General features: G+C 41.5%; 1 protein-coding gene across 1 annotated transcript in view; it reads left to right on the top strand.

Annotated features, from left to right (window-relative positions):
- ARHGEF10L (Rho guanine nucleotide exchange factor 10 like) overlaps window positions 1-22,056 on the top strand; it is a 177,411-nt gene that overhangs the window by 101,312 nt on the left and 54,043 nt on the right. Inside the window, exons 19-21 of the mRNA XM_056826195.1 lie at window positions 10,982-11,103; window positions 19,922-20,008; window positions 21,402-21,625. Of these exons, the coding sequence (XP_056682173.1) occupies window positions 10,982-11,103; window positions 19,922-20,008; window positions 21,402-21,625 (433 nt within the window). The remainder of the gene's footprint in view (window positions 1-10,981; window positions 11,104-19,921; window positions 20,009-21,401; window positions 21,626-22,056) is intronic.

Below are 22,056 nucleotides of genomic sequence, written 5' to 3'. Positions count from 1 at the left end.
CTAAGATCCCTCCTTACCTGCTCTGACATTCTATGTTCTAAGATTCCTCCCTACCTGCTGACTTTCTATGTTCTAAGATCCCTCCTTACCTGCTCTGACATTCTATGTTCTAAGATGCCTCCCTACCTGCTCTGACATTCTATGTTCTAAGATCCCTCCTTACCTGCTCTGACATTCTATGTTCTAAGATGCCTCCCTACCTGCTCTGACATTCTATGTTCTAAGATGCCTCCATACCTGCTCTGACATTCTATGTTCTAAGATCCCTCCTTACCTGCTCTGACATTCTATGTTCTAAGATGCCTCCCTACCTGCTCTGACATTCTATGTTCTAAGATTCCTCCATACCTGCTCTGACATTCTATGTTCTAAGATCCCTCCTTACCTGCTCTGACATTCTATGTTCTAAGATGCCTCCCTACCTGCTCTGACATTCTATGTTCTAAGATGCCTCCATACCTGCTCTGACATTCTATGTTCTAAGATCCCTCCTTACCTGCTCTGACATTCTATGTTCTAAGATGCCTCCATACCTGCTGACTTTCTATGTTCTAAGATGCCTCCCTACCTGCTCTGACATTCTATGTTCTAAGATGCCTCCATACCTGCTGACTTTCTATGTTCTAAGATGCCTCCCTACCTGCTCTGACATTCTATGTTCTAAGATTCCTTCTAATTCTGAGATGTTTTATTTTAGAGCCCTTCAAGTTCTCCTCTTATTGTTCTAATCTTCTCAGTTCAGAAGCCCTTTCCTGTTTTGACATTCAATGTTCTCAAGTCTCTTACAAACCCTGTTCTAATATCTGTTCTACTATCACTTCCAGCTCTGCCATTCTGTTTTCTAGATCCCTCTTATACTTGCTTTCCCAATGCTCCTGCTTCCATACCCCCAAATCATAGGTGTAGCAGTAGGAAGGAGTGTGGTGTGTAGAGGACAATGAAAAGATAGACCAGGTTGGTGGAGAGCTGTGGGAGAGTGCTTAAAGGTTAGCCTCAGAGGAATCTCCATGTCTTCCTTATTAATGATCACCTTTGAGCAGAGAGGGGCAATGTCTCATGATGGTGGCGGTGAGGGAATCTGGGAGTAGGAGGGCCTGGTCTGAGGACTGGAGCAGAGCCAAAAGGCCAGGAGCCAAAACAACATGGGCACATCTCTGTGACCAGCCCCAGGCTTCAGACCGAGCCATTTGGTAGGGGCATCAGTGCCAAATGGGCCTTACTAAATATGGTTTGACACTAAATAAGTTTCCACTTAATGTCAGTCGGAAATAACTGCTTTGCCATTCTAACTTGTTTGTAATGTCAATTACCCAAGTGGGTTATCAAGGTTCTCTTGCAACAGCTTTTTAATTTGGTCTCAGCCTGGATGGTTTAGTGCTGGGAACAATGGCCCAGCAGATGGAGAGCCACCACTCACTTCCCTTCTAACATGAGAGATCAGAGGCAGGCAAAGGGAGCCATCTGGAGTGAGAAGGTCAGATCATTAAAAATAATAACAACAGTAAATTGCAAGGGCTTGAAGGGAGGTGGGTGAAAGGAACTAGGAAGAAAAAGAGGAAAATGCACAGGGGAAAAGAGGTTCGGCAATAGATAGGAGTAAAGAATAGCACGTCTGCAGAGACACTTTATGCTCCACTCAGAAAAAGGACTCTGCAGTGTCCTTTGCCCAGCCTTTTTCTCCCCCTTCCCTTGATTCAGGAATTCTGTTGGATTTCTACCAATCCTGCCATCTTTGAAAGGCCAGTGCAGCTGGCACTTCTTCAGGAAGTCCTTCCGGACCCCTGCTGGCTGGTAGCAACCCTTGTGACTTCACTTAGTACTTTTTTTGGTGATTCTCCATATACCCATCATGTATTAAATAGCTGTGTTAGTATTTAATCCCCCTACTAGATTATGAGCTCCCTGAGGGCAGGGACTCTGCTATACGAACTTTATTTATTTTTAAAGAACTCTCACCTTCCATTTTAGAATCAATGCTGTGTATTGGTTCCAAGGCAGAAGAGTGGTCAGGGCTAGGCAATGGGGGTCAAGTGACTTGCCCAGGATCACACAGCTAAGAAGTATCTTGAGTCCAGATTTGAACCTAGGACCTCCCATCTCTGGGCCTGGCTCCCAATTCACTGAGCTACCCAGCTGCCTCCCAAATATTGTTTAAAGAATTAAAAAAATTCTTTTAATTCATAATCTTTTATTTTTTATAACATCTTTATTTCTTAGAAAAGGTATCTGGGGGGCAGCTGGGTGGCTTAGTGTATTGGTAGCCAGGCCCAGAGATGGGAGGTCCTAGGTTCAAATCTGGACTCAAGATACTTCTTAGCTGTGTGATCCTGGGCAAGTCACTTGACCCCCATTGCCTAGCCCTTACCACTCTTCTGCCTTGGAACCAATACACAGCATTGATTCTAAGATGGAAGGTGAGACCTCCATTGAGACCAAAACAAAGTATTGATTATAAGATGGAAGGTAAGGGTTTTAAAAAAAGGTATCTAGGGGGCAGCTGGGTAGCTCAGTGGATTAAGAGCCAGTCCTAGAGACGGGAGGTCCTAGGTTCAAATCTGGCCTCAGCCACTTCCTAGCTGTGTGACCCTGGACAAGTCACTTGACCCCCATTGCCTAGCCCTTACCACTGTTCTGCCTTGGAGCCAATACACAGTATTGACTCCAAGACAGAAGGTAAGGGTTTATATATTAAAAAAAAAAAGGTATCTAGGTGGAGCAATGCATAGGACCCCTGCCTTAGCAGATTTTATTTTTTTAAAATATCTTAAAAAATTCTTTTTATTGGTAATCTTTTATTCTTTATATATATATATTTAAATTTTTGAGTAAAGGTGCCTAGATGGAGCAGTGGATAGAACCCTGGATCCAGAGTCAGGAATTCTTACATTTATCCTTAGTCACACATCATTAGAGCTGTGATCCCCTGATGAACTTGTCTGCCTCACTTTCTTCATCTCTAAAATGGGGATAATAATAGCATCACCTCCCCCCCCCCAATTGTTGTGAAGATCAAATGAGGTGATATTTGTAAAAAGCACTTGGCAGAGCAGCTATATAAATGTTAGCTATCATAATCATTATTATGGTTATTATAGCCTTCCCTCATGCCTTACTTATTCCTGGTAACCAAGATTTAAAAAATACAAACATGGCAGTTCAGCAATGCTAAGCAACAATTAATTGTGCGTGACTGTATGCAGTAATCCATACCCATAGTCTCTCATCTCTGCAATGAGGGAATGGAGATGCATTTTCTTTAGAATTAAGCTCAGTCGTGGTCTGGGTATTCAGGTTTTTGTTGTCATGATTGTTTTTTTTTTTTTTTTACATTTCCTTCCATCAACAAGTACTTACAATCTAGAAGCATTTAGTAAGCACCTCTGTGCGCCAGGTTCTGTGCTGGAGATACAAATGAAAGAGTTATAGGTCTATGTAAAATGAATACAAAAATAATGCAATGTCACTAAATTCTAGGTGGGGCAGCTAGGTAGGGCAGTGGCTTGAGTGCTAAGCCTGGAGTCTGGAAGACTCATCTTTGGGAGTTCAAATCTGGCCTTAGACACTTACTAGCTATGTGACTCTAGATAAGTCATTTAACTCTGTTTGCCTCAGTTTCCCTGTCTGTCAAGTGAGCTGAAGAAGGAAATGGCAAACCACCCCAGGACCTTTGCCATGAAAATCCCAAATGGGGACACAGAGAATTGGACATGACTCTGAAAATGACTAAATGACAAAAATACCAGGTATTTAGGTAATCTGGAAAGATAAGAAGGTGGTGATTGGGTACATCTGTATGAGCCAGAGGTGAGGAGGAAGAACATGCTCTGATGATGGGAAAAGCTAATTTAAGATGTCCAATAGGCTGTTAGTCTAGTACAGGGTTGTGCACACAATAGGTGCTTAACAAATGTTTACTATGGTTGTCAGCACAGCTGTCTTAAAGGGGATAGAGTACTGGCCATGGCCAGGAAGATCTGAATTCCAATTCTATTTCTGATGTTACTATCTGTGTCTAAGCCATTTTGCTATTCTGAACCACACTTTCCTTGTCTGCAAAATAGGGATACCTCTTATTTGTAGTACTTACACCATAGGATCGTTGTCAGGTTCAATTGAGAATGCATAGAAAAATGCTTTGCAAATTTTAAAGTATTATGGAAATGGCAGATACTGTTGTTGCTATTATTTCCAATTTCGATATATGATTTAGAAGTGGAAGGAACCTTATATGTCAGTAGGTCATAGATTTAGGGGTAAAATGGGACCTTAAGAAGTCATCTGGAGTCAGGAAAACTCATGTTTCTGAATTCGAATCCAGCCACAGACACTCACTAGCTGTGTGACTCTGAGCAAGTCACTTAACTTGGACTCAGATTTTTCATCTGCAAAATGAGGTATAGAAGGAAATGGCAAACCACTTCAGTATCTTTGCCAAGAAAAACCCATATGGGGATCACAAAGAGTCAGACATGACTGAAAAATGACTGAACAACAATAAAGATTGAGATGTTTGAGACCACCATTTTACAGATGAGGAAAGGAGCACAAATTGACAAAGGTCACAGGATGGTAGGGTGCTTGAAAACATAACTCCTGACTCTAAATCTAGTGGGTTTTGCTTTGTTTTCTTTTGGAGACCAAATTTTCTTTTCTTAGATTGGAAGTTCAATGGCCGCTGATGGGGCTCAACACCATTCCTAATTGGCAAAGAAACTTTGACTTGCTCCAAGGAGTTGACCCTTCCTTGCAGCCTGATGCTATGCCCACCACTTCTTTGGGGGAATCTCACCATATTAGTGCTAGACTTTATACTCTTTTATATTCCCATTCTAGTTCAGAACTCCTGAGCTTAAGGGATCCACCAACCACAGGCTTCCCAATGGCAAAGATTAAGGGTGGCCCTTTCATCCGCCCAGGCAGCTTCTCATGAAAATAGGCTTGGAGTTGACTCCATAGAAAGAAGAAGCCTTTGTGGAGGGTGGCTTATTTGTTATGTTTTAAACTCCTTGGGGATCAAAGACCACGCTTTCTTTAATTTCATGATTCCTGAAGTATTTTCTACGTCTTCCCCCTGAGTCTTCCTTACTTGACCTGGATTCAGGTCTTTTCTTTGTTACTATGTTATGTAAATTCTCTAGGTCTTAATTTCTTAATTAGCAAAAGGAGTTCCTAGTCTCTATTCAGCGATTCTCATGGCATTATTGGAAAATAAGATGGAATAACAGATGAGAAAGAGCTTCATAAGCTATGAAGCTTTAGTAGTTGGGTGTAAGGTACTGCTGAGAGTCAAAAATGAAGTCATGGCAAGCAAGGTAGCCTTGAAGTTAAGAAGGCTGGGTCTCACATCCTGTCTCTGACCTCTTACTATTGGTGGGAACCTGGGTGAGGTATGTTGACAGCCTTTCAGGACCCCGGACAGCTCTCTAAGATGAACAGTTGGAGATTCCATATTAATCACCACTCTTTGAGGGAGAGTCCTCACTGGGACTTGCCTACACCATTGAAATCACAGGTTTGTTTTCTCCTCAAAGTGGGTACTCTTAGTAATTGATCAGCAGTTATTTTATTCATTCATTTATCTCTCTCTCTCCCTCCTTCCCTCCCTCCCTCTCTCTCTATCTCTCTCTCTCTCTGTCTCTCTCTCTCTCTCTCTGTCTCTCTCTGTCTCTCTCTGTCTCTTTCTCTCTCTTTCTCTCTCTCTCTGTGTCTATCTATCTGTTTATTCATTCATTCATTCATTCATTCATTCATTCATTATCTTTACCTTCTGTCTTAGAATCAATATTAAGTATGGTTCCATGGCTGAAGTGTGATAAGGGCTAAGCAAGGGGAGTTAAGTGATTAGCTAGGAAGTGTCTATGGTTAGATTTAAACCCAGGACCACCCGTCTCTAGGCCTGGCTCTCTATCCACTGAGCCACCTACCTGCCCCTAAGCAACCATTTGTTCATTTGACCATTAAAACACCTTTCTCCTTCTCCTTAGCATCCCATACTCTGTTCCAGGCACTATGCTAAGTGCCTAGGATTCAGAGAAAGACAACAGCAGTCCCTACCCTCAAGAAACTTACAGTCTAATGGGAGATGGGGAGAGATAACATGTAAACAACTATAAAGCTGCAGATAGGATAATTTGGGGTAGTCTCAGGGAAGGTACTAAGATTAAGGAGACTACATAAAATTTCTGAAAGGAATATTTTGTCTGAGACTTGAAGGAAGTCAGGAGGCAGAGATGAGGAGGGAGAGAGTTTTGGGTCTGGGGGACAGCCAATGAAAAGCTTGGAGATGGTGGGGGGACAACTAGACACACTAGATAGAGCCCTAGGCTACTGCTTTTCATTCTTAGAATTGATACTAGGACAGAAGTTAAAGGTTTAAAGAAAAAAATGAGAAAATACCTGGAGGATGGGGAACAGTTAGGTAGCACAGTAGATAGCGCTCCAGGATTGGAGTTGAGAGGACCAGGACTCAAATGTGGCTTCAGACACTCCCTAGATACGCGACCTTGGGTCAGTCACTTAACCCTGATTTCCTAGCCCTCACTGCTCTTTATTCTTAGAATTGATACTAAGACAGAAGGTAAAGGTTTAGAGAAAAAAAAGAAAATGCCTGGAGGAATGATGAGGTGTCGATGTGACTGGATTACAGTGTATATGGAGAGGATTAAGGTGTAAGAAGAATAGAAAGGCAGGAGGGAGCTGGGTAATGAAAGGGTTTAAATATCAAACAGGATTTTATATTTGGAGGTTACTAGGGAGCCACAGGACTTCATTAAGTAGGGGAAGTGACATATGGTTAGTCCTGCCCTTTAGGAAGATCACTTTGCTAGTTGAATGGAGGATGAATTGGATGGATGCTACATAGATAGAATTGGATGGAGGATGAATGGAGGATGGATTGGAATGAGGAAGAATTGTGGCAGGCCTGCACCAGCATGGTAGAGCTGGTGTTCTTGTTGTTATGATGATTATTATTGTCATCAGATTTTTATTGAATAATATGAACAAATAAAGGAGTTAGTGGATAAATGGAGATGTGACTATGTGGTGGGTATGAGGCTGGAAGTAATAAACAGGCTGTTCATATCTTAACAGTATCTTTCATTTGCATAATGTGTATTAGCTTTTCCAACTTGTTATCATTTTATCCCATTCCCCTGCTGGGAATTCCTTCAGCTAGCCAGGGCTCACTTATGAATCTGGGTCAATCGAGATTGTCTGAAGCCCTTCCCTTCCCTTCTCCTCAACCTTTAGAGGGTCTTGTACGTGCTCCAAAGCCCCTTTGTGAGGCGTGATGAAATCACAATTGGCTGCTCCATGGTTTGAGCAGCACTGAAGAAGATTTTGAATCTTAGAATACAAGATGTCAGGACTGGGAGAGATGGTAGAGATGAAATGTCAAGGGGAAAAGGGCTTTAGAACAGAGAATTTCAAAGCAGAGAATGAAGATTGAGACCACATAGTAGAAGCCCTTTTTCTTAACTGTGGAACATTCAGCTCACTGGTTCCATTATTTATACAAGGGCACACGGGCTATTCATGGCAGAGCCTCTGTCTTCCATCTTCCTTTACACGGTTCCTTCCAATGAGCTTTCCCATAGGGGATGCTGAATCCAATGGCAAAAATGACCTTTTGGGATTGTCTGGGAATTTCTGTTTAGCTAGGATGTCCTTGGGTATTTGAGACCTGGCCATTTAATGGCTCTTTTCAGCTTTTAAATGGGGGGAGAAATCTTGGCTCCAATCTCAGACTAAAGTTGATATTTTCATGAAAAGAGTCCAGTCGAGGGGTAGCTTAGTATAGTTAGAGCCTTGGAGTTACAAAGACCCAACTTCAAGTCCCAGCTCTTGCCACTCATTGTTTTATGTCTTTGACCACGATATTCATCCATCAGTTTATTCATCCACCAAATGGGCATAATCATCTTTGCAGAAACTGTGCCTCAGGGTAATGGTGAAGATAGAGCCATATAATCCATAAATCATTATGAAAATGCGAGCTATAATCACATCATGAGAATGTTATCATTGTTGTGTCAGTGCATTTTGGATAAGGAAGATAGGTGTCATGCTGCATCAATCCCAGGAACTGGTGTTAGGGAGTCCTGAGTTCAAGTCCTGCCTCAGACATTTTAGCTGTGTGATCCTGGGCAAGTCAATTGACCTTTCTTAGCCTCAGTTTCCTTCTCTTCAAAATGGGATAAAAGCACTTACCTCCCAGAATTATTATAAGAATTAAACAAGACAATTGCAAATTGCAAAGCAGTAAATAAATGCTAGTTATTGTTTTTAATGTTATTATTATTATTGGGCATTTGGGCCTGGAGTCAGGGAGACCTGAGTTCAAATCCAAGCCTTAGATATCAGCTTTGTGACTATGGGCAAGTCACTTGACCCTGTTTACCTCAATTTCCTCCTCTGTAAAATGAACTAGAGAAAGAAATGGTGAACCATTTGCATCTCTTTTTCAAGAAAACTCCAAATAAGGTCATGATGAGTTTAATATTTGGCCCGAGACACTTCCTATTTGTGTGACCCTGGGCAAGTCACTTATACCTGTTAGCCTTGCCCTTCTGTCTTATAATTCTTACTAAGATAGAAAGTAAAGATTAAAAAAAAGTTGGATATGACTGAAATGACTCAACAAAACAACTATCATATCATCATTATTATTATTAGACTGAGAGAGGGAGAGAGAGAGAGAGACAGAGACAGAGAGAGAGAGAGAGAGGGAGAAGGAGAGAGAGGGAGAAGGAGAGAGAGAGGGAGGGAGGGAGAGGGAGAGGGAGATAGAGGGGGAGAGGGAGAGAGCTTCTTGGATTCTAAAAGTGGTAATTTATGACCATGTAAAGCACAGAACCCTTCATATGCTATGAGTTGATATATCCTAGCCTAGGAACTAAGCTCCTTGCTGCTTCTGCTGAGGTCTAAATAGCCAGAAAGTGAATCAAGACATCCATCCCAGCTTGGTTAATGGGCCCTCCTCTCTCTTTTTCCCATCTTATATATATGTGTGTATATATATAACTTAGCTAGCCTACAGCAGCAGATCAGTAGAATTTCAGGAAGAGGCATGTCCTTTATGAGGTGCCACCCCTTTATTCCAGGACTCACTGGGTCCATGACTCTGTGGTTTTACAAATTGGGGAGATGGGGATTTGAGAGAGGAAGGAGATTATATGTATTAGATTGGGATTGGAAGGAAATCTTTAATTATAGTGTAGGAAGGAAGGACATTGAGTAGAGATCTTTGTGGAGGCTGACTCAGTGGTAGTGGGAAGAATATTGGGTACAGGAGACTGATATTGGTGGCCAGAATGTCATCATTTTGCTTTGTGACCTTTATTTTCTTAATGCTTCTAGGTCCCTGTTAAATCTTATATGAAAGATTCCTTCTAAATTTAACATTTTCTATGAGGCAACTAGGTGGTATAGTGAATAGAGTTCTTGACAAAGACCTGAGTTTGAATCCTCCCTGCCTTTGACACTGGCTGTATAACACCGAAGAAGTTACTTAACCCCTCTCTGCCCCAGTTTCCTTAGCTATAAAATAGGATAATAATAGCACCTACCTCCAAAGTTTGGGTGAGGATCAAATAAGATATTCATAGAGTGCTTTGAAATTTAAAAATGCTATTATTCTTATTATAGGAAATGCTAAATTTCATTTAGCTGTTGGTAAAGAAGCTTGCAGGTTTGATAGTCTTTGTTCTGAAGTTCTTCCCAGTTGACATCCCTTTTTCTCTTAATTTTTTGTTATTCAGAACATGACAACACCAACAAACATGGATATTTCCATATACAAAGAACAGAAAATGATTGCATATGAATCTGTGAATTTTATCTGTATAGATTGTATTTAAAAAAATGCCTAACAAGTTCAACGCATTAACTTCAAAGCTTATCTGTCTGTCTCTGAACTTTTTTCTGTCTCTGCATTAAAAAAAAAGTTGCAATGATACTTTCTCCTTTCCTTTCCCCCCATTGCTATCATTAGCCTCTCCACTTGAGTTTCACCAAATTAAAAAAAAAATGCTTTTAGAAAACATGCCCCCAAATATATGTCTTATTTTCTATTTCTATCCCATCACCTGTCATATACATATATACACATATATTTATTTTATATATACACACATGAATATGTATGTATATATAGACATAAAATGGACATGAACATACTAACACACACATATATAGGAATTAAGTGACTTGCCCAGAGTTATAGTCAGGAATTGCCTGAATCCAGATTAGCACACGAATCCTTCTGACTCTAGGCCTGGTGCTCAATCCATTATGCTACCTAGCTTCCCTCTGCTTTTTAATGCTTTAAATAGAATTGGGTATTATATTTTTCAAAAACCTTTCCTGTATAGATATGTAATATCGTATCATATCATAGATATATAACATAACCAATACAACTGATATGGTCTCTTCATAGTTTTTTAATAATTGAATCTGTATTACTGGTATAAATCTAAATTGGTCATAGTATATGATCTTTTTAATATGTTGCTATATTCTCTTTCCTAATATTTCAATATTTCATATTGATATTAAGGATTGATTTTGGGTTTATGGTTTTCTTCCTCTGATTTCTCCCTAGTTTAGTTATTGGGAATATGATCTTATGATAAAATAAATTGTTCCAAAGGTCCTTCTAGCTCTGGCTTCAATCCTCTAGAATATTGGTTAGAGGATTTTCTAGGCATTAGAGTAGAAGCAGAGGAATTCATTTCCACCATGTCTGAAATTGTTGCCTTAAGCCATCTTTGATTCACTGGAAGAAGAGATCTTGCTGACCCAGGATCCTAAAAACACACTCAAGATCACTCTCTCAGGCAATGCTCTGGGGCTTGCTCTAATGTCTGTAGCCCTTCTAGAGATCCGAGTGGCCTGAATTTCAGGGATTTTAAACAACTTTTCCCCTACCCTTGTCAGAATTTACTAACTCCTTCCTACTTTGTCCCATTGGCTCCAGGGGAAGAGAACCAACCTGGATGGTTAAGCCCTGATGATGACAAGAAGAACAAAGCCCCCTTCTGGTGCCCAATCTTGGCCTGCTGCATCCCTGCCTTCTCCTCTCGTACCCTCAGCCTTCAGGTGAGTACAATCATGGCCTTTCTGTGCTGAACAGACATTAAAAATTAACCATTTTCTTTCTTGGAAAGGGAAATAATCATAAAACAAGGGCTACATATCACCAAAAGAGGGCTTGAGAGTTGGGAGGACAAGCTTTACCCTCTGTTTAAAGTATGATGCCAGGTAGTCCCTTTCTTTGCTTTGTGACTCAGTTTCCCCATCAAATCATTGAGGACAATTTCTACTTATTGGAGTTTGCCACAGTTGTGCCAGATACAGTTTTTCTTTTTAAATCTTTCTCTTTCTACCTTCAATATCTTTCTGATGTTCCAGATCTGTTACACTCTCTCTTTCTTGACTTTATAAATTTTGATCCCTTCCCTGTTCTCCTCCTTTCTTTTCCATTCCAAAGAAGTCTAATTTTCGTTGCTCTTTCTTCAGTCAATAAGCATTTATTGACCATATCCTGTGCACCAGGCACTGTGGATACATATGTAATAAATGAAAAGGTTCCTGCCCTCAAAGTTCTACTAGAGAAGATGACATCCATAGATTAGCCATATACAGAATAAAGAAAAATAAGACAGTTATGGAAGGAGGGCAATACTAGCATTTGGAAAGATTAAGGAAGGCTTCAAAAATAAGTGGTGCATAAGCTGTGTCTTGAAGGAAATGACAATTTGTTTCTGTTCCCACCATCTTTCATTCTCTTAAGGGCAATTGCCGTGTCTTCTACTTGGAGTGGGGATTTTTTTTTTGTCATAGTTGTTCCATGAGTCAACCTCTAAGAGTCAACAAGTCAACCTAGAACATTTATCAGAGCTGGCTGAAGCCTTGAATACGGAATGATAGAGCTAAAAGGGGCTTAGAACAGGGAATTTTAGGGCTTGAAGCAACCTTAAAGATCATCTAATCCAAGACCTTTTTTTTTTTTGCGAAAGGAGGAAACTGAAGTCTAATGTAGAAGAGTCTTCTGCTGGCCAGTCTATTTTTTTTCTATTATGTCTACTTGATATAAATGTAAAATTACATTTATGAGAAATATCCTTCCCAGTTTGCTATTCTGGGGTTCTGTGATTTCTTTTGTCTTCTAGCATCTGAACTCAAGAAATGTCTAGTTGACAGCTATGAAAATGGGGAAACTGAATCTTTGAGGAGTTCCCCCACATTCTCTTAATCCTTACTCTTTCCTTCTGTGCCAGATGAGGGACAGGAGGGGAAGACCATAGCTGCCTTTCAGGTGCCCCAAGAGCATCCTCCTCTCTCCATCCTAATTGGTGCCATTGGATGCCTAGGACAGTGCCTTGTGCCTAGCAGGAGTGCTTAATTAATATTTCTAGAATTGAAATGAATTATTTCTCATCTTCCTTGAAGGTGGAAAACCTCAATGAGGTTATTCAATGATAGGAGTAGGACAGACCATCTTAACCTTCCAGCCAATGATGTAAGGCATTGCTTCTTTGACCTTCCTGGGCAAGTGTCCAATTTTCAAGCCTTGAATTGCTTAGGATAATAAAATTGTTCTAGTCCCAGGAGAAGGGTCATATTGGCACCAAGCAAGGAGTTGACTTTGGCCTTCTCCCCCAAATCCTAATCATCTGGGCAGTCTGAATGTTTTAATATTTTAATTTGTGGCAGATTAGAACAAGGACTAAATCTTTTTGGCTCCATTAACTCTAGTGGGGCAGGTCAGAATGACTGGCCTGAGGACTTTCAAGAGCCATAAAGCAAGCACAAGGGAATTTGGGAGATGAGTAGAACTCTTCACTCTATGACTAATTCTGAGCTTGTGGGATGGTCACAGAACCTGTAATGTCAGTCAATTAGCCCATTGCATGGAATAATTTTTTATTATAGAGCACTGAATTTTCGGGCATGAGTCCTTAGAGCTGGAAGAGCTAGAACATGAGATAGAAAACCAGGGATAGCCCTTAGGCCATAGAATGCCAGAGCTAGGAGGGAACTTAGAATATTTTAACAACTGGGGGGAAACCTAGAACATTTATCAGAGCTGGCCGAAGCCTTGAATACTGAGTGATAGAGCTGAAGGGGGCTTAGAGCAGAGAATTCTAGAGCCGGAAGCATCCTTAGAGATCATTTACTCCAACACTCTTATTCTGCAGAAGGAGGAAACTGAAGTCCAATATAGAAAGATTTGACCAAGCCCTCCCAGTGAGGAAATGATCAGAACTGAACCTGGAATTCTGGTCTTCTGCTGCTGCCCAGTCCAGTGTTTTTTTTTCAATGATGGCTACTTGATAGAAATATAAAATTATATATACACTATATATAAATTTAATATGAACATCATCTTAAAGTTTTATTTTAATATGAAATATTATATATATAAAGTTATAATTTATTGATTAGAGATGAGAGAAAAGACACCATTGTAAATGATGGAAAGCGTGGCAGATGGAGATAGTGGGAGCTATAGGAGTGCAGAAAACTGTGGATGTACAAGCAGAGCACAGGCCTAGGAATTAGGAAGACCAGGGTTCTAGGCCTGACTGAGCCAAATGTTGTCATGGAGATGGCACAAGATATCAAGCAACTCACTAAGAGTGTAAGTTACACATGGGCCACCTTGACCAGTAGAGGGAATTTCTGGCCTGAGGAATTCTCTATACTGATGAGATTTCTGGGTTTGACTGCTTCTCCCCTCCCCACCAAATGCCAAAGGACATAGGAGCCAGATGTGGTGCAATGGAAGAGGACCTCAGAGATTATCTAGTCCAACTTGTTAATTTTCCAGATGAGCAAACCGAGGCACAATGAAATTTCACATGAAAGTGAAGTGACTTTTCCAAGCACATTGCCTGGCACATAGTAGGTGCTTAACAAATGCTCATTGATTGACTGACCAATGCCTGAAGAGTCACAGACTTAGAGTTGAAGGGTAGCCTCATCCCTTCTTACTCCAACATGCCCATTTTCCAGATGATGAAGGTGATGTTGGGTGATCTGCCCATGAGTAGTAAAATGAACGAGGTCAGAATGAGGACCAATGGGTATAAGTTGCACTTGAGCTCATTGTCTATCATTCATTTTGTAGTAAGCAAAGATTTCTTGTTGCAAAATGATTTACTACAATTTCAATTCTCCCCACTGAACTAAACTTTTATTTTATTTAATTTATTTTTATTTGTATAAAAACCGTTACCTTCCATTTCTTGGAAGTTCTTGGAGTCAATACTGTGTATTGTTCTCAAGGCAGAAGAGTGGTAAGGGTTTTTATACAAAGGCCATGGGGGTTAAGTGACTTGCCCAGGGTCACATAAGTAGGGATTGCCTGAGGCCAGATTTGAACCCAGGACCTCCCATCTCTGGACCTGACTCTCAATCCACTGAGCCACCCAGCTGCCCCCTGAACCAAACTTTTAAATGCCTACTGTGTGCAGCACCAAATTGAATAATAATAACAAAGCCAATAGCTAGTATTTACAAAGTGCTTTAAGTTTTGTAAAGTACTTTAACCATTATCTCATTCAATCCTCACAACAATGCTAGGAGGCAGTGCTATTATTGTGCCTATTTTACAGTTGGGGAGACTGAAGTGGAAAGAGGCAAATGATTTGGTCAGGGTCATGCAACTAGAATGTGTCTGAGTCTAGATTTGAACTCAGATCTTTCTGATTCTGGGTCCAGCTGCCTCTTAAGAGCTTCACATTTGCAAGAAAAACTCAGGACTCTGCTCTGTCACAAGGCAGCCAGAAATAAATTTATTAATGTCCTATCCAAGAATGCTTTGTTCAAAAGAGAAAACAAAGGGCAGTTTTCTCTAATGGAAAAGCTTAGTCTGACCCGAGCCTCTTTTAGTTAAGAGTTTATATTTTTCAGAAAATGAGGCAAATTCTACAGAAAGATTAAAACAAGGATAAATTCAATTAAAAAAAGCCACTTTATCTTCTGTCTTAGAATAAATATTCAATATCAGTTTCAAGGCAGAAGAGCAGTAAGGGCTAGGCATTGAGGTTCAGTGACTTGCTCAGGGTCACACAGCTAGAAGGTAGGTCCGATTTGAACCCAAGATTTCCTGACTCTGGGTCTGGTGCTCTATCTGCTGTGCTACCTAGTTGCCCCATGGAATTCAGAAGTGTCGTCATCTTAATGTTGGGAGGCACACCCTTGAAGGTGACATCTTTCAGGAAAACCCAAGCTGTAACAAAATATCTACCTTCCACAACTGAGTCTTGGACAAAACTAAGAGAATTTCTTTTGGTCAATAAAAGGATTCTTGTTTTTTTGCCCTGGTCAAAGGTATACTCCAGAGATACTCCCTTTAATTGAGTTAAACAGACATTTCTACTCCTAGTCTGGTTACAATAAACAAGTTAAAAGTTTCTGAATTTTCTAAGAGGTCCCTTACCACCCTGTTGAATTGTCTTCTCTTGAAAGAACTGATCGTCTTTGATAAAGATGAAACAAAGGAGTTGAGCCTGGGACACTGTCTCCTTGGCATTAAGACTTCTATTCAGAGGAAAATGGTAAAAGTTTTTTTTGTCCATATAGGAGAAAATAAAGACTTTACATTAGGACACTGACGTTTTATATCTTGATATTTTAAAAGAAATTGGAAGCCATAATGGTTATACTTCTGCACCAACTGCCTCTTGAGATCCTGAGCCCTCATTCCCTAATATGTTCTGCCAGAGCCTGGATCAAACCTGTTAGAGATGTTGATTACAGGATGTTAATGTTAAAGGAAGATTCCTTGAAATAGATGGGATCCATCAGAGAGTCTTCCAACCTGCTTCTAGGACTTTTCTACCCAGCCTAAAAGCTACTAGCATACCTGTTACAGGTAGGAGGACCTAGGCAATCAGTTCTTTTTAAAAATGTTTATTAATTGAATGAGGAAAATGATAGAAGCCCTTTAACCTTTCCCTAGTATGGCTTGGGAAGCATGGATTGGTCCATTGTAATGGGTAGCTGACTTGGAGTATTTGATGGATTAGTTTTATTCCATCTGGCCATAGAGGTGAAAGGGCAGAACCACAAGCCATGTGTTGAAGCTACAGGAAGGCAGATTTCAGTTCTGTGTATAGGAAAACCATTGGTGCTGTCCAAGAGAGGAAAATGACTTGCCTTGGATAGCAGAGAGTCATCTAGGTTGGGAGGTGACCCAGAGAAGGACTATATCAATAATCAACCACTAAATATTTATTAAGCACTGAGTGTGTGCCAGGCACTGTGCTAAGTGTTAGGTGACCATTTGCTAGGAAGCATTCTAGATGTTATCCCTGTTTCTAGCATGGATGAACTTGCTTCAGTTTTTTTTTTCCTTTGTAATTTGAATCATCTCACTGCTGCCCTTTCTACTCTGAGATTTTTTCAGTGTAGGATTTTATGTGTGGGTTACCCTTTATCCATGGGTCACCCTTCCTCAGTGACTTTGAGTTTGTTTGAAGCCAATGGGGATAGGGAGGTAGTGACTCCATGATGCCTCTGAGTTGGGAATTTGAAGACTCTCTACTTGAAGGCTCCCCCTTGAAGAGTCTCTGTGATATCTCCTTTCTAACACTCGTTTTGGTTGGGTGCCCTTCTCTCAGGTAGGGGAAGTGGGGAGGGTCGACCATCTGCTCCTTTGCTCAGGGGGAGCCCATACAGCATCCTCATTTGAAGCTTTCTGGAATACAAAGACATACAGCCTGAGAATAGATTTGCTCCTGGGGAGTGCTGTGCCATCTTGTTGGGGGTGGGGTGGATTCCACTGTGCTTGTGGAAATATTGAATATGGGTCCCATTGTCTAATGATTGTTGCTTTCCCCCTCACCTGTCTCACTTTCCATGATGTCTTCACACCCGCCCTCCTCTCATCTCACTCCCTTCCATTACAGATGTGCTCCAATCAGTTTTCCATCATTAGAGTGAATTCGGTCTTTCAAACATTGTCGGGGCTTCATCTGATCACTGCCAGCAACAGATGCAGTGTCGTTGGCTTTCTGGTTATGGCTTCTTACATTCCTTCCATCCTCTCTCAATAATCAAGATGAGTTGTGGAGGAGGAGGAGGATAGAGTTTGAGGGATGGCAGCTTTTGCTAGAAATATGGCTTCAGGGTTGTTTTTAATTAGATCAAATGACTGAGTCATTTTCTCTAGGGAATGCTGGGGAGGTATGCCAAGCATTTGGTTGGTTTCCTTTCAATTCGACTTTTATGAAGGGCTCATTTGTAAAGGCTATATGCCAAATTTGACTTATTATGCTTCTGGGGGTCACAGAGCTGTTCCTGGGTTCTCAAGGGTCATGCCAGCCAAATACAAGTTCTGGCAGGTCCTTCCGAGCTGTAAGCCTTTGAGTATGAGATGTTAGCACAGGTAGGGAGGCAGAGCAGGTGAACTGTGGAAAGCAAAGAGATAGCAATGACTCAAATATAAGAAGGAAGAAGCATTAAAGAGGATATTAATACAAAAGGAAAACAGATGCTGCCCTGAAGTAGCTTATATTTTAATCATGGGAAACCCCATTTGTAAGGGGCTGATAACTAGGAAAGAATACTGTGATCCTGGAAGTCCCAAAGTCAATAAATGGAATAATAGAGCAGTAATTTAGACTTATAAAAGCATGAAGGCCTTTTCCATCCCAGTGTTGCCTATAAGCAGCTAACCCCTCTGAGCTAGTATTCTTCAAACAGGCTTACATGTGGTAGCATATAATGATAAGAGCAAAAGAAGAAAACTGAGTGAGGACTCATCTTGGCAAAATCTGCTCTCCTGAGTTACTTTCCCCACTTGGCTTTATATCTCTATGATTTCCTTGGTTCTTAAATCATAGGGAAAAAACCCTGAATTTAGAGTCAAGGGGTTGGGGTTCAAATCTTGGCATTTTTATTTATTAAACTCTATGAAACTCTTTTATCCAGGGCTTTTTTCCCCTCCTCTGGAAAAACAAAAGAGTTGATTTGAGTGATGTCTGATGTCCTTGACAGGACCATCACATATGATAGTATTTGAATACCATGTAGGAAATCTTTGCTCCTATATGCTTTGTCATAAAGTTCAAACTATGGCTTGGAATCCTGTAGTCTTTGTCCTCCTGACACCAGCAGAGGGCAGCACACGCCCTAAGAGAAGTAATAAGAGGACAATACTACATTGTCTCTGATAAGGATTGTGTCTAAGGAGCCCTAAGTGGCTACTTCTGGCGCCTTGCTGGGGAAGGAGAGCATTGGCTTTGATAGTAACCATTGTTGCTGTAGGAAGAAGTGGCAGAGCTCACTCACAGAGAGTTATGAAAGACCCAGGTCCCTTTCACACAGGACATTTAGCAGACCTTCCCCTCTCTTTTTTCTTCCCTTCCCTTCCTTTTTTTCCCCTTCCCTTCCCTCCAGGGTCATACAGCTAGAAAGTGTCTGAGGCTAGATTTGAACTCAGGATCTCCCATCCACTGAGCCACCTAGTTGCCTCCCACCCAACTTTGATCTTAACTGCTTCCTACTCACTGGAGGTGGAAGCTATAGAGGTTATTAATGATGATGGGCAGGGCAAATGCTCTGCTCTCTAGACAGCCAGGATGATACTTTTATCATCAGTGCCAGTTGGTCCTGTGAATATAAGGAAGTTTTTATTTTTTAAATAAATGGGTTCCAATGACTGGATATTTGGAGAACAAGCACATTTCTAGGATATCAGAGCTGGAGGAGACCTTAGAAGGTGGAATGTTAGAGCTGGGAGGGCTTGTAAAATAGAATATTATCAGTTCTGGGAGGGCCATTAGAATATGGAGTCTCAGAGCTGAGAAGAACTTTAGAATGTAGAATGTTAGGATAAGGAGGGACCTTAGAACACAGAATGTGAGAGCTGAAAGACACTTTAGAATAAAGAATGTTAGAGCCAGGAGAAACCCTAAAACACAGGAGGTCAGGGCTAGGAGGAGCCTTAAAACAGAATATCAAAGCTGGTACACGTCTTAGAACACAGAATATCAGAGCGGGGAAGATGCTTAGAATACAGAATGTCAGAACTGAGAGGGACCTTAGAACACAGACTGTCAAGAGTTTGGAAGAATCTTAGAACCCAGAATGTCAGGGCTGTTATGAGGGGGGAACTTGAGGAAAGCTGGGAGGGACCTCTTAGAAACCATCTATCTTTTATTCCTATGTTTTGTGAAGGAGGAATAAGCCCCTGTGGAAGAAATTTCTATTCTCTTCCTGTCAGAAATAATTTTTATTAATTTGAATTAAATGAATTCTAAACATTTCAGCGTAGTGAATTCTGCGTAGTCCATAGCTGCCGGGGAATCTTTACCCGTATTTTCCTCTCAGGTTCTAAGCAGAAAAGTCTTTTTTCTGTAGCAAATAAGTCACTTGCCTAAAGCCAATATGAATGAAAAGAATGACAGAGGGACATCTAGGTAGCACAATGGCTAGAGCTCCAGACCTGGAGTCAGGAAAACCTGGGTTTGAATCTGACTTTAGCTTCCTAGCCTCGTGACCCTGGGTAGGTTACATAGCCCTCATTGCCTCGCCCTTGTCCTTGTCTTAGAGTCCTTACCAAGAGAGAAAGTAAGGGTTAAAAAAAGAAATTGAATTATAAAACAGGGACTAGAACTCTGTCATTTTATTTTTCATTTGTTCTCTTTGGGCCTCAGCTTCCTCATCTGTAGAATAAAAAGTGAAGGGGTTGAATTAGATGACCTCTGAAGTCCTCTTCAACTCAGAAAGCTAATGATATAGTGATTGATTGTTGGAGGGGGGGAGGACTGGTTGACTTCTTTTTTTTGTATGCTGGTTTCTACAGTAACATGGACTCTTAGCTTACCTTCAGCATGTAATTTTATTCAATCATTCAACAAACCATTGCTCAATTGGCTATGATGTGTCATTTCTCTCTCCTTAGCTCAGGTCCCTGATCCACAGTCCAGTCCAGTCTCCTCTGCTAGGCTTCTCGGCAGTCAGCACATCCCTCCCTCAGGGCTACCTCTGGGTAAGTACCACCCTTTAACCTGTGCCCAGGATACACCAGATTCCCCTGGACCTCCAGGCAGGGAAGAAAGAAGTGGCCCCTGGGGGGATCCTTAGAACAGAGAATGTCAGAGCTGGGAGGAACCTTAGAACAGAGAATGTCAGAGCTGGGAGAGACCTTAGAACAGAGAATGTCAGAGCTGGGAGAGAGTTTAGAACAGAGAAAGTCAGAGCTGGGAGAGAGCTTAGAACAGAGAATGTCAGAGCTGGGAGAGAGCTTAGAACAGAGAATGTCAGAGCTGGGAGAAATCTTAGAACAGAGAATGTCAGAGCTGGGAGAGAGCTTAGAACAGAGACTGTCAGAGCTGGGAGAGACCTTAGAACAGAGAATGTCAGAGCTGGGAGAGACCTTAGAACAGAGAAGGTCAGATCTTGGAGAGAGCTTAGAACAGAGAAGGTCAGAGCTGGGAGAGTCCTTAGAACAGAGAAGGTCAGAGCTGGGAGAGACCTTAGAACAGAGACTGTCAGAGCTGGGAGAGACCTTAGAACAGAGAATGTCAGAGCTGGGAGAGACCTTAGGACAGAGAATGTCAGAGCTGGGAGAGATCTTAGAACCCAGAATGTCAGGGCTGGAAGGGGGCTTAGAACAGAGAATGTCAGAGCTGGGAGAGAGCTTAGAGCAGACAATGTCAGAGTTCAAGGGTACATAGAACAGAGAATGTCAGAACTGGGGGGGTCCTTAGAGCACAGAATGTCAGAGCTGGGAGGAGTGTAAGGATAGGGGGTATAAGGGTACAGGGGGAGGTATTATGTTCTGTAGACTTGATGATTCCAGTGAGGCCAAGGTCACTCAATGGGCTACTTCCCAAATGTATCTCATTGGTTAGTTATATGAGGGATTAAGGGAGATGGTGAGAGTGATTTTGGCCAGCCCACCCCTTCAGCTGGAAATTGAACTCAAAATTCCTGCCCTGTTGATGACATTCTCTTTAAGTGATATTATAGTCTGAGTGATATTGGTCAAAACACCTAACTTATATGTGCCTCAGTTTCCCTGTTTGTAAAATGATGGGGTCAGATCAGCAAGATCTTTGAGGTCTCTTCCATGGTCTATGGTCCCATGGTCCAATGCCCTTGTTTTACAGAGAGGAGAAGTAATTAATCTGAAGTTACACAGCAATTAAAAGTTCAGGGATTTTAATTCTTTTCTGAGAGGACCTTTCAGATTGAATCCCTGATCTGAGAAGATGAAAGTTCTTTCTTGTTTATTATTACCTTTCCTATTCCAGATGCCATGGAGGGAGATAGGGGGAAACTGTACTTGGGGACACCTGCCCGTTTCTCCTCTATTTTTGCTTCCCTTTGCCCTTGGCCATTAGCTCTGATCATTCTCCTCTATATCTCTGTCCTTCCAGGTTGCTGGTGGCCAGGATGGTGTTGGTGGCCAGGTAGAGATCTTCTCTCTGAATCGGCCCACGCCTAGAATGGTCAAGTCCTTCCCTGTGGCCTCACCAGTGCTCTGCATGGAATACATTCCAGAGAAGAATGAGGAGGATGAGGAACAAGAATCAGGCCGGGTAGCCACCGACTCCTCATCTGCGGTACATCCGACCATCTGCCTTGGGCTTCAGGATGGAAGGTGAGAGGGCTTGGGGAGGTCATTTTATACTTTCTGATCTTAGGATTATTTCTAAGGACTGATCAGTTGAATGAATGAATGAATAAGTAGATAAAAGAAAGAAAAAACATTTATTTATTGCTTTCTTTGAGTCAGGTGGGCAGCTAGATGGCACAGTGGATAGAATTCTAGGACTGGAGTCAGGAAGACTCATCCCTCCATGTTCAAATCTGACCTCAGAAACTTACTAGCTAGCTGTGTGACTCTTGGCAAGTCCCTTCACCCTGTTTGCCTCAGTTTCCTCATCTATAAAATGAGTTGAAGAAGGAAATGGAAAACCACTCAAATTACTTAACAACAACATGTGCCAGGGATTGTACTAAGACCTGAAGATACAAATTTCAGCAAGTAAGACAGCTCCTGCCCTTTAGGAACTTACAATCTAAGGGGGG

The sequence above is a fragment of the Monodelphis domestica genome, chromosome 4 (assembly GCF_027887165.1).
Source record: "Monodelphis domestica isolate mMonDom1 chromosome 4, mMonDom1.pri, whole genome shotgun sequence".
NCBI lineage: Eukaryota > Metazoa > Chordata > Mammalia > Didelphimorphia > Didelphidae > Monodelphis > Monodelphis domestica.
This window is presented reverse-complemented; position numbering and strand designations above follow the sequence as displayed.